Source organism: Egretta garzetta, unplaced genomic scaffold, assembly GCF_000687185.1.
Source record: "Egretta garzetta isolate BGI_Z169 unplaced genomic scaffold, ASM68718v1 scaffold724, whole genome shotgun sequence".
Lineage (NCBI taxonomy): Eukaryota > Metazoa > Chordata > Aves > Pelecaniformes > Ardeidae > Egretta > Egretta garzetta.
The window spans coordinates 283,457-304,363 of record NW_009259523.1 but is presented as its reverse complement, the minus strand read 5'-3'; the positions used below and the strand labels follow the sequence as shown (position 1 = coordinate 304,363).

Sequence of the window (20,907 nt, the reverse complement as noted above, 5' to 3'; positions counted from 1 at the left end):
GCACTTGTCTCCTTGTACCAGACACCTGAATGGCTTTAAGTTCTACTTATGGTCCTATGCTAACTCCGCAACAAAGGTTGCAGATGCATGCAATACGCATATTCACATATCATCAACTATTTTCAGCATTGATCTGTTAAACTACGAGTATTATTCCTTATCCCCCACCAATAAAACAAGGCTTTGTTAGACAAGATGGTTGTATTGAATTCACTTCCTTTTATTGCAGTGACATCCCCCTGGTACAAAGTATTAACTGCAATAATTACGTTAAAACATTAGAAAAGCATTTGTGTGTGACAGTTACAGTACAGTATCAAATCTTACATCTTCAAACCAAGTGGGCCAGTACCCACTACCGTTCAAATCTTTAAATTATTTTCAGTTATTTTTAAATATGTAATGGCAGAAAAAGCATATAAAAAGAATGTATGTAAAAGGAAACCTAAATACAAATATAAGTGAACAAATAAATAATTGATTTTCTCCAGCTATTACTGTCTTTCTAAACCCATACGAAGAAACCTAATCTATAGAAGGTATGAATTGCCATGTGTAAGTGATTTCATTTTTCAAGTAACTAATAATGATTGGAACGTAACTAAATTTGGTGTCAAAAAATCAAAGCAGAAGTTGGAGTGACTGCCACTAACTGACATCTGTTGCAAACAACTACCACTAACTGTTGAAATTTTAGTGTAGCGAATAAACTTGAAACTTGACCTCGTGCCTAGCGTTAGCGGACTTCTGAGAGTGCATGTGGAAAGCATCCTACGTTATTTCACAGACATTACCTTAACTATCCCCATATGCATATTTAGATATATTTTATAGAATTTTATACACATATATGCATGTATACACACACTTCATTTGGTTTCTGTGTTACAGATCACAAGCAATGGTTTCCTGAATGGGCAAAAAACCTTTTAAATAAGTGTACCTGTGCACATTTTAATTTTTTTTTTTAAGATAGCAGCACTAAGTCCATGCCTTACTGTCCATCTGTTCAAAAGAATGTAACCCACAAAACAAGAAGAAACATGGCAATGATTCCATATTCACAATGTGACAGCCTTATCCCCTAAAAGACACTGTAAAACCTGTGATAGATACGTTGGTAAGTTTGACCCCCACCCCCTCACCTGGAAGGAAACAGCACTTTTACTGCAAACTGTCTTGTCTTACAATGTTTATCATAACAAGCTGGGTTCATGCTGGCATCAGTTATCTCACACTTAGCAGCAAAACATGCATGTTTGTTTTTCTTTTTTTTTTTTTTTTTTTTTGAAGTGAAATGATTCAATAGTCTCCAATCCAACTTCCAGAAACAGCAAAAAGATTTTTTTGCTGTTTACCAAGAACTTGACAACAGTGTATACTGCACTGTGTTTAATATTTTTTTTCTTTAATTGAAACTTGAAGCTCTACTTTGCCACACAATGATTATGCTTTGTCCTTCAAAAGGAGCAGTTACATTTCAATTTTATCTTGTACTTAGCATAAAAATACACCTTTTCTGTGCATCCTTAAATGAAAGTCACTCAACCACTGGTAAACGGATCCAGTAGCATGTCCAATGCTAATATCAAAAGCTCGTGAAATGTTTTTAGGCAATCCTTTCTATCCAAAATATATTAGGAATTTAAAAAACAGTTCACATTACTAACCTTTATACAAAGGCTCAAGTGAAATTTCTTGTGTAGATGTTCATAGTAGCCTAAATTATGAAGTTTTCAAAATATACAATGAAAGGGCACACAAGATTGGCAGTTTCTTTATTGAACATAGAAAATGTATAAAGTAGGATGTATGGAATAGATCTAAATTGCTAGACGATCAAACCTGAGTATTATTTAGTAAGACTAAATGTATTTTCCGATAACTGAATGAATTGACCTAAAAACATCTCCCCTAGTAACTAGTGGTCCTTTTAACCATTTGTTGAAAAATGCGAGAGAACTGTAGCTTTTACATTTCATATTGGATAGCAAGATTCCACATAGTGTTTACTGTTTTCTGTTAGATAGCATCACATTGCTTATATTATCCCCATTCAAGCCTTAAGCTGAGTTTTGTTTCAAAGTAAGTTGAAAGTGACACCAAAACATAATAGGCCAAGAACTAGGACAGGTCTTTTTATTTTCCTCTAATTTGGGATAAGATAAAAAGCCTCAGCCAGCAAGATGAATTCAGTTCCATATTAGAGCTACAGAGCAAAGACTGACCAGTGTCCTTCGCCAAGGTAGCTGATGTTAGCCGTGTATCTCAGACTAGTGCCAAAGTAGTACATGTCACATTTCAGAAAAGCATCTTCTCTCCTAACAGAATTAGTTTTAATGGTTAACAAAATTTAGTAGCATGGGTTCTTGACAAGAACATGAGGAATTTGTTTTAGTTCAACTGACCTGCCCCAATTCTCACCTTTAAATCTAACAGATATAATAATAAAAAACCAAAAACTTTCTGACAATAGAAAACATACAGTACTAAGAACTAATAGCTCAATGGAAGACTGAAAAGCAGCATTCATTTTTATTGTAATATGGAAGAGACTAGAAACTAAAGGAAGTCTGATCTAAACTCTTTAGTTGAAGGCAGATTTTGACATTCTATATAAATTTACAAAATAGGATGTATGGATGAGATTTGGTTAATTTCAGAAGGCACCTCAAGGCTAAAAGGCTTTTATAAATCTATAATCCTTTCATTGATCAAAAATAAAACATTTTATTGCTGCTATTCAAATAGCAAACAAAAAGCTTGTCTTGTTCTTCAGTCTAACAAGGAATCCTCCCCCATTAAGCAAGATTAAATTACAGAAAATATAGAATAAAACTGAAGATGTCACAACTTTAGAAATACAGTGACTTTCCTTGTGTGCTTTCAAGTCAGTGAAATAGTGAAAGAAGAGTCACTTTTTGCCTTTGTGATGTTAATAAACTACAGACCATGTCAGTCACTCTGCCCTGGGCACTGAAGTACCATTTCACCATAGCTGTCCCATGTGCAGTACTCTTAGGAATAAAAGGTAAGAACGCTCTGATGATTCCCACGGACAAGGAGGATTGGTGGCAGATCTTTAGAAAGAGCTTCTAACCAGGCCATGTACAGCGCACTGGAAACTGCACCTTTTCGTGCAACTGGCAAACTCCTACAATTCAGAAAGAAAAAAAGCAACAGTTAGTAAAACCTGGTGGACTGCAAGTCGTATCTTATAAATATGAAAGAATTATTCTGAAAAGAGGTAGATATTAAGTCAAAATTCCTAGCCTTTTTAGTTTTTGTTCTTTTCATGAGAATTCAGTTAATGAGTTGAGTTTGAATCTTAAGCACCACAGGCCTTTACATCTATTTATCCCTCACTTCTAGCCTCTTACCACTGTTTTGTATTCAGGTAGCTTCATGGAGAGTTCTCCTCGGTTGGAGACAGTTTCTTGAAAAACTCTTAAAGATTTTAAAATACAGCTTTTTCTTTTGATGCCAGGTTGGTGCAGTCTCATTCTTTCTCACAATCCTTCCAGAACATGCCATACTCTTTTCTATTGAAAAAACTACTCTGTTTGCCCTACTCAAACTATAGACCTACTTCATGGAGCTCTAAAGCAGGCTCCTAAACAAAAAACACAGTGAAGAAACCTACGATCTGCATTCTGCTTGTTTACACCAAAAGTAATTCCATGGAAGTACGTCAGCAGGATGATGATTTAACATTATCTAGAGAGATTTCCTACAAGAAGAACTGAAAGGAAGGACCTGGAAGAGAGGGGAATAGTTGGCATGCAAGAGAGGAAAGAATGTGAGAATCCTGAGCTGCACTAAAAATACAGAGGTAATCACTTAAAACAGTGCATCCAAAACATGAAACTACACAGGGCATTTTTCACTCGTCAGTATAGTAGCTCCATGCTTCTAATAAATACTTTCAGCACTGAAACCTCCTTGAGTATTTCTATACTTTAATGCCACGGCACAGGCTTTTTCCTAACATGCTATATGTATTTACATATATTTATATTTCACATTACAGTTCTGTATCAATTGGGATAATGGTACAAATAATTTACTTACATGACAATTATGTTAGCTGTACTTGAATGTTCCTTCAGCAACTCATTTAGCCTAATCTGGCGGTAAGTCTGTAATTAAAATGAAACTTGTTAGGAAGATCTTTTACAAAAAGTTCGTTTATTCAAGAAAAATGAAAAACAGTTATGATGAATTGGTATGAGTCATTTATAGAAAGCAGGTTACTTCCACCTCAGTTTGGCAACTTGTTCACTTTTCTAAAATACCTATGGTTGCAAGGCTGGGAGAGAAGAAAGCAGTAAGCTTAAAATATGCAAATGAGCCAAGTACTATGAAAGCTACATTTCAGATAGTTCTTCTAATAATGATGCCACCCTCCATAGCTCCTGGAAGCAAGAGCCCCTTTTGCTCTCTTCAAGATTCTTTTAAATATATCCTATAAGCTGACAGCGAGCAGGTCTTACAGAAGTGAAGCCCCATCTTTGTCTGGTAAGCCTACCTCCATAATGGGCCCACCTTTTTCTACTCGCTATTCTGTCTTACCATCTGAAGTACCTTCCTCAGTAATTTGCAGTTCTCTTTTATGTCTACTAACTGTCCAGCAGACATTCTGAATTAACCATTTCTTATAGTTCTGTTGTTCTCAGATGAGCTGAAGTCTAGTTAGCCTGCAGACTAGTGTCTGCAGAAACAATTAAGCTATCAGCAGACAAAAGAGTAAGTCACTTGGGTTATCTCATTGAAATGAGTTTTGTCAGTGTTTGTAGACATGAGGAACAGCAAGACATCAAGCAGTTCATTAACTATAAGGTAACTGTACTTTATAAAATCTTCCCCCCCAGCCCCTTGGTAATATGCAGTTAAGAGCAGCTGCCAGTCAATCTGTACCTACCTGTTAACTTACAATGCAGAATGACCTACCATTCCCATTTCTTCTCTGCTACAAATCCTCATGGAAGTTTGTAAAAACCCAGATGGGGAAAAAAAAAAGATACAGGTGGAATATACTCAGGACTATCTTGAAGAACTTCAGATCACTTAAAATTTTACCCAGACTTTCTTTAGAAACTTGACTGTATCCGCATCCTTTTGTAGGATGCTACCTGAGACTCCTCCATAGAAGCAATCGAGAAGGAATACCTCTGATGTTTCTATAGTGCACAACTGCTTGGGAAAAATGTCAAACCTTTAATTGCTCTGTAACACCACAATTAGATGTGGTGTGGGGTGTTTTTCTTTAATAATGAAGCAAAAAAATGTTAGTTTGGTAAAAAAAAAAAAGGTCAAACAGTTGAATATAGACTACATTATTCTAATTAACTGTTGAAATACTGTAGGAAAGCAGTTTACCCCACCACCTGAATGCAGAAACTTTTTTTTTTTACTTTTTTTTTTTGGTGAACCACATAAATGGTTTTAGATGCTGCTTTCCATCAGCTATTTGTAAAAACAGGTATGGAAGAGAGAGAATAATAAGAATGAACTCATTCATATCACACCCACAAATGCAGTAGGAGAAGTTGATCAATGATTAACATAACACTTAAGAATACAGAACCTTTGTTTTGTAAAGCTCAAGTTCATTATCTGTTATCCTCCATGGTTCATCCTCCTTCATTTTATCTGCAACTTCTTGTTCTTTATCATCTTCATGAAGTCGGAAGGGCTCAATCATTTCTTCAAAAGCTGCAATACTGTAACAATTACGTGAACAGCCATATTAAAACAGATATGAGTCTTTATGTCAGCAATGATTTTCAGAAAGTAAGTTTTATTACCATGTAAAAATAAAGTTAACTGAAATTTTTTCAATGCCTATTGCAGTTAGAACATCAAATCACTGATTCGTTTATGCAGATATTCAGTGAACAATTAGGGACATCTGTAGGAGCTTGCACTGTTCATCATGCAACTAATTATAAAGTTTTAGCCAGTTTGAAAAGAAAAAACTTTTTCTGGAGTTCTACTACAATTGTTTGGAAGTTGAAGAGTACTACCTTAGAAAATGTATAGTAACTAACAGTAGCTTATTCAGAACTAAATTTGAAAGAGACAAGTTTACACGTCATGCAAAAAAAATAGCTATCAAGTCTCATGGTAGTGCCATTAGGATTTTGGCTTTGATATTTTAATTTTGCTTGTTTTTAATCTTTCCAATACAGTCTGGGAGCCACATTCAAGTGCAAATAACCACAGCCATCTTGTTTAGCCTTCCTGTTGCACTTGTTAGAATATGAGGTGTTCCTTTGAATTTACTTTAACTTTAGCAAGAACTTTGAAAGAAAACCTTCTGAAGACCAAAGAGGCATTCATTTCTAGTAGAAAGAACAACTTGCATTACCCTACTTTCTCTACCCACATTAGTATACTTGAACACCAAACAAAGGCTGCCACAAGTTATGAAAGTAACTTCTTTTGAATAGCCCTAGCATGTGAGATGTGAGAAAAATACACAAGATTTTTAGTGGAACACACTGAAATTTGTGCCTTACATCCAATGAAATAACTGCATTTTGATGTTATTTGAATTATTTTCAAAAAGATGACAAGGCATTGCCAATGTTCTGCGGTTCCAAATTGCAGTGTGGAAAGTTTAACAAACATTAAGGAATACCTCTTAGGATATATTGTAATATCAGTATTGGTAACGTGTTAGCTTCCATACAGTTAAACACTCCTCCCATGCCCATTTTCCAACTGAGGTGTTCCTGTTCCTCCAGGAAACCCCCACACTACTAAAAAAACATCTTTTTTTTTCTACCCTTGGTGGTGTTTACTGAAGTTCAATGATACAATGACTTCACCTTCATCAAAAGGGAAAAAACAAATGCGATCTGCTAATTTTTGGTTGAACAAAAAGGAGAAGTGTCAATAATATTCTATTATACAGGAGAGCAACTGTTAAAAATAAATCATCTTCCTCCAATAGTTTACAGCTATTGTTAATGCCAACTGGTATCTTAGAAAGGTTTTGGATATATTGTGGGGAATGTATCCACAGAGATAGAAAAAAGGCTCTCAGAAGAAATAACTCATGGATCACTTGTATGAAATAAAAATAATTCCATATAATTCTACAGTCTCAACTCTTTACGCATAAATTCGTGCTACCTTTAAGTTGAGACATTTTACAGTAGCAGGCTCCCAGGAGCAAAGACATCCAAAAGCATCGCAGTGCCAGAAGTACTGTACCGTTTTAGTTGCTTGATAGATTTTATACATTTAAGAAAAGACGATTAAAAAGCAGGGTATACAAGAACGCATATCCGCATTTACCACTTTACCAAGTTATAAAACAATATTTCCTGATTTGCATGACATCAAATCATTCAGATACACGCGTATCCATGTAAAAGCTATTTTTATAGCTTCAACATACTAAAGACGACTTGAAGGGAAAAGAGGATAATATTCTAGATCTTCCATGTTCTGGTGTAAGTTTGTACTGAAAGCCATCTACAATTAATATTTTTTAAACTTGAAAATCAGAAATACCACATGTATAATAATTCCTGTGTAAACTAAAAGTCCAAGCAATTAAAAAAAAAATACATCAAGCTCTTTGATGACTAAGCTTTGTTACATTAAACTAAGATGAACAACATTAAGTTTTTTTGAGGATTTCTCCTTTTAAAGAAGGTTGCTCCAGAGAAATTGGGATTTTTTAAACTGTGTTTTTTCTAAATTTAATATTACAGTCTAAGGGCCAGAGATTTAAAAAATACAAAATTCTATGTTCTTGGACTTAGGAGCTATTGCTTAATTTATTTCCTGCACTTTTGTGAAACACTGGATGCCATGGGAACTACTCTATCAAAACTGTTATGTAGGAAAGAATGAAGTATTCTAAATTCATGAAGGACATCAAGAATTCAACAATCAAGTTCGTTTTTTTTGAGACTTACTTTTCTTTCTTTGGCTTAGTATTAATATCTCCAAGAACCATAATGTCCGAGAAGTCTATCCGAAATTTGCTGAGCAAAGTAGCCATCCTGTAAGAGAAAAACAAGCCTTTATGCAGGATCAGTTTTTTAATTATTTCACAGGGTAAACAGATAGGTGTTTGGTAATAAAAAGAGTAGTTTAAGAGAAAAAAAAACAACTTAAATGTGATGGGGGGGCAGGGATCAAATCGACCTGGCATACAGCTATAAATGAACAACATGCTTTGGAAACATAAGATATTTTAAAACCATAGAACTAACAGAAGATCTCTCCCTTAAAGACAACCCCAAACAATATTTGAAAATATTAGTGTCGGACAACACTGCAGAAAAATTAGTTTAACTTGAGGTATCTCATCTAAAACCATCTGGGGGAAATGGAACTTCTTTTGGAGAAAGGAAATAGAATATGAATAGATATGTACTGACTACACCTCAACTAAAGAACAACTGAAAGAAGGCTACTAGGAAGAGGAATTCATCTACTGTATAGCATGCTCAATTAGCATTTGAAATGGAATTTTTAAAGGTAATCTTACGCTCTTCTGTCATGATCAATCCTGTTTATTTTTCCACCAATGAATACTCTGATCTTACAATCTTTCCACTTCTTCTTGGTTGTGATAAGATATGGAATCAACAGCGTCAAACCTGCATTTTGGCCAGAATTTGGGAATGATTCAGAAAACACAGCACCATGTTAAGACTTTAATAGTACAAATTTGTAATCTATGTATGAACTGACTAAAAGATATCTATTAACAATTAATTCAAAATTACTTCAATAATTTTTTTTCCTAAATTTGTTTCTAAAGTATAAAGCACATTACCTCCATCATCGAAGAGCCACCAGACATCAATATTGCTTTTGCCTTGTTTCTTCTGAAACTGAGTACTAGCATCAAGAAGTCTTTGGTCAGCCAAGTTTAAAGGAGAAGATGGGCCCTTTGAATCTGGAAAAAAGTGTGATGAAATTTCATTTTTGAAGTGTTTTGCTTCATCACCCTGAAATTAACCAAATGCAACTTCTTGATATTTTATGACGTCTCTAAGTTTAAATAAAATCTGTTTCTTCCCCCCAACCCAACCCCAAATTTTGATTGAATACACTGAGGTATATTTAGGGAGTCTGCAAACTCGTTACTTCAGCAGTTGAAGATTCAAATCTCAAAGTCATTTAGCAGACGTTTGACAAATAAAGGATCTGTAAGATCTTTATACCGTCATTTGCCTGTACAATTTAACTAACCTTGCATAGATACTTCACAGCATTACGTCACACACTGTTTCTACCTCTTGCACGTGACAAGACTTCCCTAAAAACACGTACATGCTAATTTACAAGTAAATACCATGTCCTAAGCATGTTTCTTCTTTCCTTAAATCCATTTTTCTTTAAGCATGTGATGAAAATAAAAGCTAGTTCTGCATATTGGAATTCTAATCTTTCGCCACAAGAACAAGTTTGCATGTGCAAGGCTCTGAAGCACAATATAGACTATTTTGTGTAACAAAGTTACTGGATTTGCTGAGAGCAAGACAACAATGGCATTTTCAATTAGATTAATACAGGTAAATATACTTGTTTAAAACTATAGAAAAAAACTAAACCCTTTCCCTTAGTTAAAACCTCAGTTTGAACAAGAGCCAGGAGTTTGATACTTATCTCAGTCCTTACTTGATTAGGAATTTTTAAATTTACAGTACATCTGTGACTTATTTACGTTAATATACCAATTTACTGCACACTGGGACTTCTTCCAAACTGCCATCTTGTGCTTCAGGATGTAATCTCACTTTCCGTTATTAAAACACAACAGCTTCTAGCTGTTGAAATGATGAGGAAGATGTCAAAAAAGTAGACGAATCTTAGTTAAGGCAAAAATAGTCAGACTCAAAAAAAATCTGAAATAAACCAGGCAGTGAAAACTACTCAATTTATCTCCCAAAATGCAATTTATTTGAATGACTGCTTTGCATTATTTCAGATGTTAATCTCATCGAGTGGCTATATTATACCTTAATTTGCAAGCTATTGAACAATTCCAAAGAACACATCAACAAATACGGCTTTAGAGGATCTACTGAATAGACTGATGGAGCACTTCTGCTGTACCTATTAATCCTAAATCAAGTAAGGACTGAGACAGATACCTGAGACACAAAGAACTAAGCAAGCTCCTGAACACATTTTAGAGGTTAGTTAAAAACAAAATTTTAAAAAAATACATATATATCCAACATTCATATCTTAGACACATGCACAATCCTTTCTGAGTAGCAACTTGTTCTGGGTATTTCCACAAAGTTGCATTTTTCCGTAGCCTAATCCCTAAAGATGAAGTACATCCCAAAGCAGATATGAAGAAACAAATCAACACTGCATGGCTGATGTTTTCCTCTCTCTCATATATATGTGTAGAAAGGAGTACAAAAGGAAAACTGAAATTAACAATGCAAAAGAATGACTTAACACAAAAAGGTGGAAAATGCCTGCCTTTTTTCAACAGTGGTTGTGTTGGAGTCTTTCCATCCTCGTCCTCCTCTGGAAGATTTTTAAAGATACAAAATAAAAAGGTTAAATTCCTTTGTGATGTTAATGAAAACACTACTAGTGTATATAAAAAAAATTAGAAAATAAAGATGTAGAATGAAATGGATTTTCATACAAAGAAAAGTACACAAATGCTGTTTACCAGATCCTGAAATTTATTTGTACTTAAAAAAAAAAAAAAAAACAACAAATCACATTGCTCACTTAAAACTATTAAGTCACTCCAAGCTTTTACTTTAAAAGGAAAAGGAATGTTGGTTACTGTCATGTCAGAGTACCCTGAATGATTTGTATCTGTCAACACGCATATAATATTCTAGACTGAAGTGAAAAAAACTTCATAACTTTAGCAGTCTTCAAGTCACAATATACAGATGCGTGGCACAATTCTCAAGCAATTTTTAATGCCTGTCAAACTCATTAACAACGAAAATCTATTGTAGGTCATTGTCTACCACCTGTTTATTTATGAGACTAGGTGTGAAATATTTGTTTTACCTACTGGTAAGCTCTAAATCGAAGTACTTAAGTGATTAGATATCAATGGCTAGAAAAGCACAAGACGCTTTGGTTACACACACACAAAAATCTCTTAAATTCCATGGTGAGGGGAGAGAAGAACTGAAGAGGGAATGAGAGAAAGAGTGAGAACTCAAATTTCATTGCTAACTAGCAGGTTACCTTTATGTAGAGTGGGAGTTCTTTCACCAGATGATCGAGCAAAAGCTATAGAAGTGTCTGTCTCAGCCTTCTTGCTATAATCCACTTTCACTATGACATCCTTGGTACATGGAGATTTTTCTTGGGATGACAGTAACTCTTCTTTAGGAAAGCAAAAAAACACATTATAAACCACATAATTGTTCCAAATCCATAGAGGTATATGACTATACTGAGATGGTTCACAGTTGGTTGAACTCTACTGTAACTGTTATGCTATGGCAAACAGAAGAAAAAAAAAGGGCAGAAAACAGCAACAAAAAAATCTTGCATGAGCTGCTTCAGAGTACAGAGAGGCTCCTCCTCTGAGCAGAGCTGTAATTTCTTGCTACGTCCTTCCCAGATTTTGGATATTGATTGCATTACCACAGGTTAAACTTAAAATAGACCCAGCTAATGCTGAGGAAGTACAACCAGGAAAAAAAAAAAATTACTTGGGGAAACATCTTCCATTTCCGCTCAAACTCCAAGAGGAAGATGAGCCTTAGACAAGGCCCAGACCAAGTGTATCTCACAGCCAAGTTTTTTTGCCAGGTTTGGCTTCAGTAGAGCTACTTGGTAGCTGTCAGAGTTAAGGCAGTGCGGTTTTCACACTGCAGGTTCACTCCTTTGCTGTTTCTCACACTCTGCCCTCTTGCACACAGTGACACGCTCTCTGCCCCTCTCCAAATCCTAAGACATTTGTATGTTCCCAGTAAAGGAACAACCCTCCCCTCTTTCAGGAGGATGCCTCCTTACAGAGCTTGTGCCACAAGCATTCTTCCTCATTGTAGCAATGTTATATGGAGCAAGCTACAAACAAATTAAGACATTATCAATTCTGTAGGCAGTTGCCATTAAAACTCACATGCTTCCTTCATTATTCTGCTTGAAATTTAACTGAAATTCTACCACTCAGCCTAAGAATACTACCTACAAAGCATAACCAAGTCTTCTATATTGAAAATAGAAAACCTTTCTAAACTTGAGACAGACTACTGCTGAGATCTCTAAACAAGTGGGTGTAGAGGTTGGCAACCCACACCAGACCCACAGCATTCTTGGATCGTGCAACATTTGTTGTTATGTTCATGATTTCTAGACTTAGGTCCCAAATACTTGATACCAACCTGGCAACCTCTTTAATTTGTTTCAGTAAAACAGTAAATACTTGGGAAGCAACTACCTACAGCTTACAAATACAGAAAGCTGAAACACACAGAAAACAAATTTCCGCTCCTAAACAAGGGGTGTTCTTATTTTACATTTCAGACTTGCCAATTTCAGTGATTTTCTGTGAAAAGAGTCATGTTTTGGTTCGTTGTTGTTTTTTTTTTTTTAATAACTTATCTTCATTTAATAATTTCAGAAAGCAGTATTAAAAGGGAATTAGAACAGCTATTCACCAGATGAAACAAAATAAATCTTACCTTGGCCTTGAAGGTGAGAAATGTCCAGGCCCTCCTTTAGGCGGATTACAACTACACCATACTGAACGTCAAAGGCATCACTAAACAGAGGGAACAAAATTAAATATTTTACAACTTCTTCTTTCCCAAAGGGCCTACTTTGCACACCCTCTTTGAAGAAATTCCAGTGATTAAACACTGCCATTTAAACCGCCAAAACATAAACCTGTGTTCCAATTTCAGTTTCAATTCCAAACTATCAGCTACATCAGTGAACTGAACACCACATCCTGAAAAGCAACACATAGAAAGGGTTTCTATTCCCCTCTCCACCGTCTCTTCCCTACATAAACAGTGATTCTGCACAGATGATGACAAGATACACTGAGAAATCTAAATTTTTATCTCCCCCACCAATAAAGGGTTTTATTTTGAGTAGACCTCCTTGATCTGACAACTAAACATTTCTGACATATTTCCAAAACATTTGGATATTAAAAACACCTATGAAGTTGCAATTCAGAATCAAATTAACTATAAGCTAGCTATTATGTGCCTATTCCCATTATATCTGATGGAGAAAGAACTTGCTCCATTAAAAAATAAAGATGGAAAACTTCTTTATTGTAGAAAAAAAGAAAAAAGCCTGAATAAATGGCTGAGTAAAAGTGGAGTAAAATGAAGGACAAAAAAACCCCCAAGACAGAAAAATATGAACTTAACCGGATCATACAGTTTGCATTAGACATTAATCATCAGTCCTTTTGATATACTTCATTGCAAACAACCATAAATCAGAGAACTCCCTCCCATGTCATTTCCACAGACAGAATTTTCCCAAGATTTCACTCATTAAGCACTTCTCTTTAGAAGTTGAAGACTCGATTAGGAATGTTCGAAGTATCAACATATTATATAATAAATGCAAGAAAAATTGAGATTGATTTAAGAATAAAATGTTTTTTCCATTAGTGAACATTTTTAAATTCATTATTCAATTTTTTATTTCTGTACAGATTAGATGTGTTTATTGTGTGCTTCAGAAACTTTCAATTTTCCAGAGATTTTCCAGAAATATGCTTGACCTATTACCTCCTGAGGTTTCTATTTTAGGATGTGGAGAACCACATGACTTGTTGGCCTTGACGTATCTTCCAGGACAAGCCATTCCAAAATAAAATAGGAAAAAAGAAAAACAAAAGAACTAACCAATGAGTTTCATTATTTTTCATTGCATTTCATGCTCCTGCTTTTTTCTTAAGGAACTGGGAGGGTATGATTTTTTCCTTTGCTAATCTCTGCCTGTAATTCCCCATACTCTCTTTCTTTTAAATGCACAGTAAATGATTAAGTGTAAAGCACAGATGAAGTGGGTTAAGCAGCACGTAAGGAAAACAACCCTCTGTGTAAGTGCAAGAAACCAGTTTTGGTTCTCTTAAAGTGTTTGTAGCACAAGTTATTCTATTCAATTTTTCAGCCAGAACTGGTCTTGTATATGACAGCAAGGTTTAATGAAGATACAATTTCAGGATAAGGGTTGATTCATCCTCTACTACACTTAGTCTGTACAGATGTAGTGTAGGAAAACCCCTGCTTTCAACAGAAAGCTTTAAAGAATGCTTTAAAAGAATTCAGCAGACCAGCACATAAGACACTAGTTCTATCTCTAAAGACAGTAACTTGTAAACCTCAGTCCACTGACAGCTCTTTGTAGACACAGAAAGAGTTATTACATAGAAATCTAATCTGTTCAAACTATCTGTTCAACACTTGCTTATTAATTTCTGTATCAGAAAAAAAAAAAACCACAAGGTATTGACGACTGCTGGATCAGCAATATGGAAAAATCTTAGTCTACCCAAAAGAGATTTCATGCAACTAAGATCTTCTTGACTTACTACCAAACATACTGAAATGGAACCAGAGCTACACCTCTGCATTTTCTACTTACTGGAATAAATTGATATAGGTTTCAACATCTCTCATGTCACTTTGTCTCCAGTTTTTCTTAAATCCAACAACAAGGGTGTTAGGTCTCATTCTGCCCAGACCAGCAGCCTAAGAACAACAAAAGATATTTTTTAAAAACCATGTTATTGAAACAGCTAAAGGTTCTGTTATTTTCTTAAGCAGAAAACAAAGTGGGTTTAATCAAAGGTTTAAGATAACTTTGCAAAATTAAAATACTTCAAAGTATAAAAAACACTTCCAATTTTGATGTTCATCTTCACCACTTCCATTTAAAAAACCAAATCAAGAGAGAGGTGTACCTGCATTAAGTATTGTCCTCCATCTCTTAAGTCCTCTGCATGCACTGGTGCATAGAAAGCCTTCATCTTGTTTTTAATTAGCCACCGCTGATATTTAGCCAAATCAGTTGACAGTTCTTTCATGGCTTGTCTCCGAGGACCCTTTCAAAATAAGAAAATAAAGAAGGGAGAAGGAACATGAATTATAAGTATGAGTAACAATAAAGCCTCCCCACTTTTTTTTTTTTTAAATTTCACTGCTAGAATCCAATTCAAACTTGAAGAACCTCAAAACATGCTTCTACACTATCAAAAATACCCAAACCAATAAAATACCAGGCATTATCAGCAGCAAAGAGTGGACCAGATCCTCATCTTTAGGGAAAGGGTTGCTCAAGCTTTAGCAATCTTGTCCCTGTAGAGCACAACCCACTTCCCCAGTAGGTGGCACAAGCTTATCCTCCAAAGCATAATGTAGTTTTAAAAGCAAAGGGCTTTGTAATGAAACATACACAGATATAAGATGACTTAATATTGGGCTTTATGGGAGTATTTGTTTCAAGCTGTACAAGTGGGCCTCTGTGTGTACATAATCCTAATCAGAACGCCTTTGCCACAGTACTGTCAGCTCTGCAGTTTTATGTTGCAGTCAAAGTCATCTCCTGTTTAAATACTTTCTTTTTATTACTTCCATCAGGATGAATCATTGTGTTCCTCCTAGACATCAAAACGCAGAATACAGGACAGTAGTCAATCTTTGCATTTTGCAATTACACTTGCTTAAATATTCTTAGTGATGTGACAGAAAAAGTTTGGCCTTAAAATATGAATCTAAACTACACAATCCCAATATGCTAAAACATATTTACCAAAGTTTATCAGAGATCTAACAGCTTGTCGGCAGCTAACTGAAGTTTTGGTATAGATCATACTGTGATGGCCACTTTGTATCACAGTTAAGACAACTCATGACAAGCGTGATTCTGAAGAACGGTTACTTGAAGCTTGCTTCCTCCCCCCCCAAACCTCTACAGGTCTGCTGTAGAAATACATTTATTTTTTTTCAAGTAGCAAGAACTGCTGAAATTATGTCCTTGCAGAACAGCCCTCACACACCCCCAAGTCCCAAAAGCCCTACACCTCATATCCTGACAAAAAACAGGGAAAGTCAGTGAACTAGTAGGGGCTTGGCAGAAAGGGAACAAAAAAGCAAATACCTGTTCACATTACTGTTCCACCTGCCAATGAAATTAATCTGATAACTGAAGGAATAAAAAACTACTTGAAAGGTTAAGAGCAATTTTCAACTATTGGCTAAACTGATAATGAATCTACTGATCAAGAAAGTTTACTTTAGACAAGGCTTTGTATGAAATCTACACAGGACTCAATCTCCTTGAAACAATAACACTGAGAGGAAATCTAGCTGTATACTGTGCATCATATTTACCAACTGCTCTGTCCAAAGTGTGAGAGAATACATGAGAATGTATGACACAAAGACAAAATGAGACCCACGCTGTAATCCAATGTCTATTTTGCTCCTACAAATCTTCCTCAGCATTTAAGCATCAAATGATCAAAGGTACTAATTTTGCGAAGTTTCCCCTGTGGTATACCTAACAGGAATAGGGATGACCCATAACTGAGTGGATCCTACTAGTAAGTCTCTTTTTGCACGTAATATCTAACAATGCTTTCAATTAAAAAATAAAACCACACTCCACACACACACACCCCAAACAAGAACCTCAAACAAAAAGCAAACAGGTTAAAAAACAAAAACAAGGTAACTTTAGAGATAGAATACACTTACCATATGTACATGGCCACAGATCATCAAGCCCACATTTTTGGTGAAAGCATGGACAAGGTGAAGCAAAGCTGGACGTGCATTTGGAGCACCTGTCATAATCAAGCACTGAGGTCTAGAATTGTGAATAGATGAGGAACAAAAAAAACGGTTGTTATTGATTTCATCTAGAGCTGTGCGTTGGTTTTTTTTTATTAACAGAAAGACATTTCTTGCAAATATTGGCCATAAGAACATAATTGTCACCAGAGAGATAGGAACCTCATCTACTTTTACAAGACTATGTTAATTTAAGAGTTTTCCTATAAAGCTTGTTTCTACACCAAAGTTTGCAACCTAGCCCAGGCTCACAGCAGACAGAAGCGAGGTTGCAACGTTAAATCACGGTTAGATATTGCAAGTTATTTAAAGCCAGCCTACAGACTACCACTAAGGAAAGTTTGAAAATTGTTGCTCTTGAGACCTAAGCAACAGTTTCTGAATATAGACAGTTTTTTCCTGTTAACAATGCAGCTTGATATAATAGGTAATACAGTGTTTGTAAATAAATCGGGGATTTTAATGTCACATTAGGACTCAGGACTTCAGAAAGAAGAGCTGTTTCATAACTAAACTTCAAGTTTTGTGGTTTATACCTACAACAGCCAACTCTTTTCAGTTGGGAAGTGGAAAGCCCAATAATAGTGATATTAATCAATTTTAAATTTAGTTTTACTGTCATATCTTTGAGGTTGTGCTGGTACCTATCATGACTGGTTGACACATCTAATTTCAACTGTCCGTATGTATGCGACATAGACATTGTTAAGTACCTACCCTGTACTTCAAGAAAATTTTGTCACTTCCAAGTGAAGGTAGGGGTCAGAATTGAAGTATTTTCCCAATTGACAGGAAATACCATAGGTCTTTTCTTTGAAAAACTGTTGCTGCCAGGTTCTGCATTCTGTACTTAACCTCAGAGAATGGCACCTGTATTAACAATCTCTTCCTGAACTCACTCCTTATTCAATTCTGCCCTAAGTACACAAAGTCACCCTTCATACACAACAGAAGATTTTAGTAGGTAGATTTTCTTGCTAATACACTGAGCATAACAGAATAATACACTTCTTACAGCTGTAAGGGATGGCAGAGATTTGCTAGACTAAGTGTGAACACTGGGCATAGGCAGCATGTAGGAGGTTAACTGGTCTATTTGAAAAGAGACAGGCCAACAGAGCCTCCATCCTTGGAAATAACTCAAAACTTGACTGGATATGGCCCTGAGCAATCTGATGTAACATGGAAATTGGACCTAACTTTGCAGCCAGATCTATGATGAGTCAGTTTAGTCGGCAATAGGACAAGACCACATGGTAAAGTCATGTTCAGTCTATGATTCTATTTATTTGGAGCAATTAGTTTAAGTTAATACTTTTTGTTAACATTTTTTGAAGCATGTTTCTTCTACAATAGCTTATTCCAGAAAAGTGGCATAAATACTATAGGAGAGAAAACTGTCTCCTTGAGTAGTACCTTCCTAGGTAGCCATGCTGGCAGACAACAAATCAGTTCTCTTCTTCAGCTGTGTGAAAAACACTTGTGTAGCCTGTCAGCCATTACTGAAGTGCAATGAGAGAGTAAGTCTAATGTGAAATAGCTGGTGTTGAGGACAACACCCACAGTATACACATCTTGGGGATTTTAGGTTAGATCAGTTGTATCTCAAGCACATGGACTGAATGCTCATTAGAGGTTTGGAGCATATCACAGAATCGTAGAATTTTTTGGACTGGAAGGGACCCCTAGTGGTCATCTAGTCCAACCCCCCTGCAGTGAGCAGGGACACCGCTAACTAGATCAGGTTGCTCAGAGCCCCGTCCAACCTGGCCTTGAACGTTTCCAGGGATGGGGCCTCCACTACCTCTCTGGGCAACCCGTTCCAGTGTTTCACCACCCTCAGTGTAAAGAATTTCTTCCTTATATCCAGTCTAAACCTAGCCTGTTTTAGTTTAAAACCATTACCCCTTGTCCTGTCACAGCTGTCCCTACTAAAAAGATTTTCCTCAGTTTCATCAAAGAGGAATGCAATTCACACTTCATGATTCAAACCATGAGGCATTTAGTAATAAGCAGGCATCATGCATAGACTTGCTTCTAAACTGCACTCTTAAACGCAAATAAAATGCTAATGTAAATATGTCCTGAGGATATCCAGGGTGGTGAAATTAAAAGTTGTTATAACCCACAGGACATGAACAGGCATTTAACAGAAACCATGACAGGAAACGTTGTGACAATACCCTACTGAATATATAGAAGTAACTTCCTATGTCTTTAATATTAACTGTTACCTGAAGTTTTTCACGTGATCTTCCACTCCTGAGAGCCGAATAGAATGCTGTAGTGCATTCAGGTAAGTCAAAGCTTGTGTTGAGGATCCCCAGTTCACATCTGTTGGGAGATTTGAAGTTCCAATATTTTATTTAAAGCTGTTCATTGTAAAACTACATGATCACAAAGTGAATGTTGAACACCAAGTGAAAACACAGAAGATTTAAGCTACATCTTGGTACAGTCTACACAGTACTAGTCACAAACCTACAGCTAATCAGGCACTGCTATTTAAAGATAACATTTCCTTAGAAGTTTTATCAAACAAGTTACAGTTAGATGTTTTACAATTACAGGAAGAAAGAATTGAGGGTTTTTTCCCAACATTTCAAAGACTGTGACAACTTCAGAGTCAAAAAAAACACTTCAGGAAAAAATGCCAACTTAGTTATTTTATACCGCAGCAAAGGAAAAAGTAATCTCAAAACATTGCCTAAACAAAGTCGAATACTTTAAGTGAAAAACTGATTGAAGTTCCTTTTAGATTATTAGTTTATAAGGAAATTAAGGACCCCAGTATACTCTCATTTTTTCCCATATACATTTTCTGATAGCTACAATGAATTTATCATTCAAGTACTTCATAATCTTTATAGCCCAGGATGTAGGGGTTTCCTTATTTTCAACTTCAGGAACACTTTTTGGTTCAGTGCTCTTAGAATAAGGAAGAAAGTTTATAAATTGTTGTTCAGAGTTATAGGAATGGTTTCCTGAAGAAACAACCACCACTCAAATCCCTTTTCAATTTGGAAAGGTAAGGGAGCACCCTCTTCCACTTCCTATCAAAACATAACATCCTTTCCTAGTGCCTTTGTAGCTGCAACCCAAGCTCTTTTCATAAGCACCTTTTCCTCCAATTTTTATTCAAATGTTTATGTCTAAGTGCAAGGCATGCTCTTGACAATTTGCGAGGAGAGGGAACAACAGAAGTGACTATGCAAGCATAATTAGATTTCATTACAACTAAAACCCCTGAATTTTGAACTAGTCAAACAGAAATAAGTTCTCTTTTTTCTCCTAAAGGCTATCACTTTTCCCTTGTACACCCCTCTGCCCCCCCACTGCAACCAGAAGCAGCCTATATACATACCTGGTTTCTTGTAAGTGACATAAATGTAGAGTCCAAGGACTATGACATATGTTAGAAGTGCTGCCCACCAATTAATGACAAACATCACAATGCAGCACAGAATAGCTCCAACAAGAGAAATCCACATATTGTAGTATTTGAAAGCAGGGCGCCAACCTAGTCAAAATACAATTTCGAGGACAGAACAGAAAAGAGAAGGGAAATTAATTTAACCACTACTCCAGGAGAAGGAAGGTACTATTCCTCTTTTCCTTCCATAGTGTTCTGCCCCACACTTCATGTGAATGTGTGACAGTTTCAGTAACAGACAAAATAAAGACTTTGGCATATTTATGCTTTCAATTTCCCAACACCTTTCAAATGAACTTGCATTTTTCTTACATAGATATGTAAATGTTCCCAATTTTGCCCTCTGAAAGCTTATCTCAAAAGGATAGTTTGAAGGTACTTGTGCCAGTATGTCTACCAAATCAGGCTACAGGATAGCAACCGCTGGCAGTAGCTTGCTTGACAATTGATTTTTGCTTTCAAAGGTAATGTAACATGAATCATCAGCTGGTGACTCACTCTTTCACATACTACTAATTGTTTCCTACTTGTGTATTTTTACTATTTTCACATGGCCAGAAATTTTCACCACAGGAAAAGGTCAGATATACCCAAGTAGAACTTGAATGTCACAATACTGGACTGTCACTGGTTTACATCTTTATTTGTCACAAGTTTATCCAAGATCAGGTAAATACA

The 20,907-nt window shown here is 35.9% G+C and overlaps 1 protein-coding gene across 1 annotated transcript in view; it reads right to left on the bottom strand.

Annotated features, from left to right (window-relative positions):
* Positions 1-1,234: 1,234 nt before the first annotated feature.
* Positions 1,235-20,907, bottom strand: part of SLC12A2 (solute carrier family 12 member 2) — a 61,385-nt gene continuing 41,712 nt past the window's right edge. Inside the window, exons 15-28 of the mRNA XM_035893016.1 lie at positions 20,161-20,316; positions 19,031-19,130; positions 16,701-16,812; positions 14,906-15,046; positions 14,587-14,693; positions 12,657-12,736; positions 11,209-11,349; positions 10,471-10,518; positions 8,804-8,926; positions 8,513-8,624; positions 7,935-8,021; positions 5,588-5,723; positions 4,072-4,139; positions 1,235-3,154 (exon numbers count right to left, since the gene is read on the bottom strand). Coding sequence (XP_035748909.1) covers positions 3,019-3,154; positions 4,072-4,139; positions 5,588-5,723; positions 7,935-8,021; positions 8,513-8,624; positions 8,804-8,926; positions 10,471-10,518; positions 11,209-11,349; positions 12,657-12,736; positions 14,587-14,693; positions 14,906-15,046; positions 16,701-16,812; positions 19,031-19,130; positions 20,161-20,316 — 1,547 coding nt within the window. The 3' untranslated portion in view covers positions 1,235-3,018. The remainder of the gene's footprint in view (positions 3,155-4,071; positions 4,140-5,587; positions 5,724-7,934; positions 8,022-8,512; positions 8,625-8,803; positions 8,927-10,470; positions 10,519-11,208; positions 11,350-12,656; positions 12,737-14,586; positions 14,694-14,905; positions 15,047-16,700; positions 16,813-19,030; positions 19,131-20,160; positions 20,317-20,907) is intronic.